Raw genomic sequence first — 5661 nt, forward strand, 5'->3', positions numbered from 1 at the left:
TTTTTGTAGTTCAAGTTTTTTTTAAAGCATTTTGATTTTTTACTCCTTTGTTATCAATTTGCTTAATGGGTTTTGACCAATTTATGAATGATGATTTGAAAACAAAGATATTTTAGAAATATTGAACCTTTAAATCCCTTTAACGGCAGTTGTCTTCATTAAAACTGAGTTTTGAGGAGAACCATTCTTACAGTTGAACTTTTATGTTATTATGAGGAGAAGTTTTTATTAATCTGACCACATGAATTCTTTGGTGACGTTCTTCTTTTCGTGTTTCTTTGGGGCTAATAGGATTTGAAAATTTTAAGAGAAGAAGTCATGTTCTAGTTTTGCTTGTTAGTTCAGTCGAAATGAAGACTTTCCTCGGTTTTACTTTATTCTATGTAAATTTTTCCTGTTTATTAATGGAGTGGAAACGGTTTGATTTAATTTTGTATATAACTTGTAGGTGACATCGTCTTATGGGACTAACTATCACTACTCAGACAATGTGACAGAGGGGCATTTTGCATTTCAAGCAGCGGAGGCAGGTGATTACATTGCTTGCTTTTTCGCCGGTGATCACAAAGCTTCCACTACCATTAACGTCGACTTTGATTGGAAATCTGGTGTTGCTGCCAAGGATTGGACGAATGTTGCCAAGAAAGGTTCTGTTGAAGTAAGTGCTCATTCTTCTACATCTTCGCTCTAATTGTATCTATGCATGTGATTTTATTCTGTCTCTGGTATTAAGTTGAAAGCGAGCTTAATTGTAGATTTGATCACGGAGTGTATCTTTTATTAAGTGTCATTTACATCTCGTACTTGTAATTGTAGATTTCATTTTGTCACTTGCTCTATGGATTTTGCCACCTCTAAATTTTTTTTCTTAAAATGTCTGTTTAGGCATAAAATGTCCAACCTTTCCTTATTAGAGAAAGGCGTTCCTTTCCAATTCATCACCTTACTATCCCCTCTGCCCTCTACTGCATGCCCACTTCCCCTTCCCTTCACCCCGCATACTTTAGAGCTTCCCGAGGATCTTGCTAATACAGCTTGGGGTGGGGCAAGGTAGTCTAATTGCAAAAGTGGGAGGGGGAGGGGATGAAAGGTTGAGTTGAGGGAGGAGGAGAAGGGTATATTGGGATTATTACAAAAATGAGTCTCATTCTAACAACAAAGTTGAAAAAAGGGCCTTTTTTCCATTTCTCCCTCCAACTTGGTTCTTCCTAAACCATTACTATATATATCTTTGGGTTTATTTAATTTGTACCTATAACCCATTTTTCAATCGTGGTACCTATACTGAGTTTAGCATGGGGCAGAATAAATTTATCTGTGGAGATGGCAATGTTGGGACTATTTTATTTTTGGGTTACATTTTCTTGATGCTGTCAAGGACTATAATGAGCGAGTGATTCATGATTCACAAAAGCAGGTTCCAGGTGATATTCGAAACTGTTCTATATCTATATACCGTTATGTATCTTTTCTTCTTCTCGAAGTTGTTTGTACGACCTTTTCATACTGCATTAAAGATAGCTGAACTTGGTAAAGTTGATTGGAGATATGTAGTAATGCCTGAAATGCTTGAATTGGATGTAAATTGTCAATAAAAATGATGTGTTGTCTACTTTTTCTTTTTAATTTTAATAACTGTATTATCATGTCCCAGGTAATGGAATTGGAGCTGAAAAAAATGTTTGATGCAGTGCAATCTATCCATGACGAGATGTTTTATCTAGTTGAAAGGTGAGCTATTCTATTCTAGCTTACTAAAAAAACTTTGGCATATTTGGTACGGAGGATTATGTAGTTCTGAGGCTAAACCTTGTTCACTATATTGTTCTATACTCTGCACCAAATATGCAATTCACTTGATAACTGATGTAGAACCTTATTCATCTCGTATGATTGATTCTTGTTACAGGGAAAAAGAAATGCGGAAACTTAACAGGTCCACAAATAGCAAAATGGCGTGGTTGAGTTTTTTGTCGTTTTTTATTTGCTTGTCCGTGGGCGGAATACAGCTATGGCATTTGAAGTCGTTCTTCGAAAAGAAGAAGATTATTTAATGGTGTTCTAAATCATCTTACTGGAATTACAAATCCCCAATGGATTTTTCAATTCTAAAAGTAGGAATACAACTCCAAATATCAGATGCAAGATTCATTCTACTGTTTTTCTGATTATGACAAAGTTTTTGTGACTTGTTTGCACCCCATTAAATTGGAAANTTTTTTATTGACGTAGGAATGTCCCAGATGAAGGGAAAATACGGACCCCAGGAGTTAATACAGTACCATCCCTTGTTATCCTCCTCCCTAGAAGCCTGGGGCTGGAAAAGAGTTTGGAAGACATGGGGAGGTATATCCTTGCCAAGAGCAACCTCCTTCTAAAGAAAAAAAGGCCCCTGCCATTTGGCTCCATGTGTTCGGCACCAACTGGGTTGGGGCCAAATTATATTGCCTTAGCAAATACCTAAAAAATGGGTACAGAGGCAATTTCCCCCCCCCCCCCCCCACACACAAAGGATAGCTTCACTCACTGCAACGCACCCCTCTCTAGGGTAACAAGCTCTTTCATCAGGGGTCGTCACAAACATCTCAATATTGTATGGGATCCGGTACCTTTCCCTAAAGGTATCTAGCTCACTCTCCTTTATACAGGAGGACCATAGCGAAGCCCCCCACCTCAGACAAAAATCTATGGATCTCTCCTGCATCATCCACTCACTGTGAGGGGCCCCCATTGCCTCCATGATTCGCTCTATTGGGATGGGGAGGCAAACCAGCCTCGACATATATATATGGGCTATATCTGTTGACTTAGAGAACCCCCCAGAAACTCTCTCACCAGAACTAGAAACCATAACTAAAGTTAACTTCAAAGATAAGTGCTAAACTTATTTTACTCACAAATACACAGACCACTTGAAGACAATGACAATGGGAAGGGATCAAAGAAATCAAGGGCAAAGCATTCATGTTTCAAATCTTTTAGTAAGGAGAAAGGAAATTGACATCTCCATACCCCCAAAGCATTTTATAGGTAGAGATGCGACGAATATGCAATTCGATTGATGCGCCAGACGATCGTGGCCGTACATTTGGATCATGATCCAATCCGTTGAAATGAAAAGGTGCACAATCAAATTTTGAGTCAACGACTACGATTAAAGTGTGGGTCTCCCGTTCTTCAATGGCGCCACCAAATATATGACAACTACAGCCTTGTCATTATTGCGCAAATAATGCTCACACAACTCAATGCCGACTGTCGTCACCTCACTAAATCAAATAAACCTTGGGAACCGGCAAGGCTGGCAAATCATAATGACATTACACAACTTCTCTTGTAAATTTCACAGCGACCCCATCTAAGTTCAACCTCAAATTTGACTAAGATAGGCTCGTCTCATCAGGCATCGTCTCTTCTCCTAAATTCAAACTCGAATTCGATCAAGTAAAATAGGCTCACCTCGTCAAGCATCGCCTCTTCTCCTAAGTTCAAATTCGAATTCGACTATAGTAGGCTCGCCTCATCATAGGCATTGCCACTTCTCCTCAGTTCAAACCCAAATTCGACTAAGTAAAATAGGCTCACCTCGTCATAGGCATCGCCTCTTCCTGTCAGTTCAAACCCGAATTCAATTAAGTAAAACAGGCTCGCTTCATCATAGGCATCGCCTCTTCTCCTAGTTCAACCCCTGAATTTTGACTAAGTAAAATAGGCTTGCCTCATCATAGACATTGCCTCTTTCCGTCAGTTCAAAATCGAATTCGACTAAGTAAAACAGGCTCGCCTCGTCAGGCATCGCCTCTTCTCCTAAGTTCAAATTCGAATTCGACTACAGTAGGCTCACCGCATCACAAGCATTGCCTCTTCTCGTCAGTTCAAACTCGAATTCGAATACACTAAATAGGCTCGCCTTATGATAGGCATCGCCTCTTCTCGTCAGTTCAAACCCGAATTCAACTAAGTAAAACAAGCTTGCCTCGTCAAGCATCACCTCTTCTCCTAAGTTCAAATTCGAATTCGACTACAATAGGTTCACCTCATCACAGGCATCACCTTATCTCGTCAGTTCAAACTCGAATTTGAATACGCTAAAAAGGCTTGCCTTGTCATAGGCATCGCCACTTCTCGTCAGTTTAAACCCGAATTCGACTAAGTAAAACAGGCATCGCCTCTTCTCCTAAGTTCAAATTCGAATTTGACTACAGTAGGCTCGCCTCATCATAGGCATTACATCTTCTTCTCAATTCAAACCCGAATTCAACTAAGTGAAACAGGCTCGCCTCGTCAGGCATCATCTCTTCTCCTAAGTTCAAATTTGAATTCGACTACAGTAGGCTCGCCTCGTCAGCCATCGCCTCGGTATCAACCCAAACTCGAATTCGACCAAGTAAAATAGGCTCACCTCATCATAGGCATCGTCTCTTCTACTCAGGTCAAACTCAAATTTGACTAAATAAAAATCTCCTTACTTCAACTTTGATTTCTACATATGCCTCGCTAAATTGCAACCATAACATAAGTAAAACAAAAAGAACAAATTTTATTCTGTATATTGACAATTGAGAACAGTACATTGTTTTAATTACAAAGGACAGTTACAACAAGTACAATACATACAACTACTAGCAAGCGAACCGCTAGACCTCTCCCTTTTTAGCTGCACGCTCCATATATCGACCCTTGGTACTATGTACACCCTCGGGACTATGTTGAAACTCAAAATTGCAACTATAATACACTTTGCCTTGGTAAGGTTCGGCAAAATGACGGCGCAACTGCTCAGGGGAAGCTCACCCTGTGGATCCACATCCACTAAAGACTTCTCAGATGTCATCACACACTATTGCAATATAGCCTGATGATCCACCAGAGAGCCTTAGGTATTCTGTTGCCCCCAGGGCCTTCAAAGAATATTGTAGTACAACTACATTACGATTTCCATGGATCTGAGAAAACCAAATAATATGCCCACAAATCCTGTCGCTTATACACTCCATAGCATCTACAAAAACCAAGCAATCTATTACACCAACCCCAATCATGATCAACTAGTGACAAATGCTCTAACTGAATGCAACATATACACAAAATCATGCGAATCATGCCACATAATAAGCGTACAAAGCGAAAGCCCCCTTTTAAAGGCAACGGTGACCATTATCGGCTATCCAATTGCAACGATCCTGGCCGTTCATATGGTGGTGAGATCGGGACTGTCGAATATGCTTGATGCTTCATTTCCTACTACAAGGATCAAAACACGTATCCAGCAACATACGTTGGAAACAATACACCCCACCTTGGGAAAACCAAGCGATAGTACAACAATCAACAACAATTAATCCCCACGACATTCAAGCTACCAGGAACATCACTTTGTCCTCCTACTGACTCCTCCTATGTTTAATACCAAAAGATCGCTACTTCCAATAGTTGCTCCTACAAAGTGCCACGTTCATATATTCATTCCCCCCAACCTCTCAAGTCCACGTATTATATAAATGCCCATACATGGATTTCGGGGACTATTGTTATACCACTTTCGTTTTTTTCCTTCCCCCAACCTTTCAAGTCCACGCATTATATAAATATCCATACATGGACTTTGGGGACTATTGTTATCCCACGTTCATCACAGGAGCCCAAAAAGCCAAGTGGCAA

At 40.1% G+C, this 5661-nt stretch overlaps 1 protein-coding gene across 1 annotated transcript; it reads left to right on the plus strand.

Annotated features, from left to right (window-relative positions):
• The first annotated feature begins 350 nt into the window (after positions 1 to 350).
• Positions 351 to 2196, plus strand: LOC111386725 (transmembrane emp24 domain-containing protein p24delta9-like). Its single transcript, XM_023011188.1, has 4 exons — positions 351 to 383; positions 449 to 658; positions 1655 to 1731; positions 1910 to 2196. Exons 1-4 carry the CDS (start codon positions 351 to 353, stop codon positions 2052 to 2054), a joined length of 465 nt encoding a protein of 154 aa, XP_022866956.1. The 3' UTR covers positions 2055 to 2196.
• The last annotated feature ends 3465 nt before the right edge of the window (positions 2197 to 5661 follow it).

This window comes from Olea europaea, unplaced genomic scaffold, assembly GCF_002742605.1.
Source record: "Olea europaea var. sylvestris unplaced genomic scaffold, O_europaea_v1 scaffold3703, whole genome shotgun sequence".
Taxonomy (NCBI): domain Eukaryota; kingdom Viridiplantae; phylum Streptophyta; class Magnoliopsida; order Lamiales; family Oleaceae; genus Olea; species Olea europaea.

Excerpts from the sequence above, each read along its gene's own strand:
- LOC111386725 (XM_023011188.1), top strand. The coding sequence starts at position 351 with ATGAAGACTTTCCTCGGTTTTACTTTATTCTAT. Across the intron at positions 384-448 it reads TCGGTTTTACTTTATTCTAT|GTGACATCGTCTTATGGGAC; the intron begins GTAAATTTTTCC and ends TATAACTTGTAG. Across the intron at positions 1,732-1,909 it reads ATGTTTTATCTAGTTGAAAG|GGAAAAAGAAATGCGGAAAC; the intron begins GTGAGCTATTCT and ends TTCTTGTTACAG.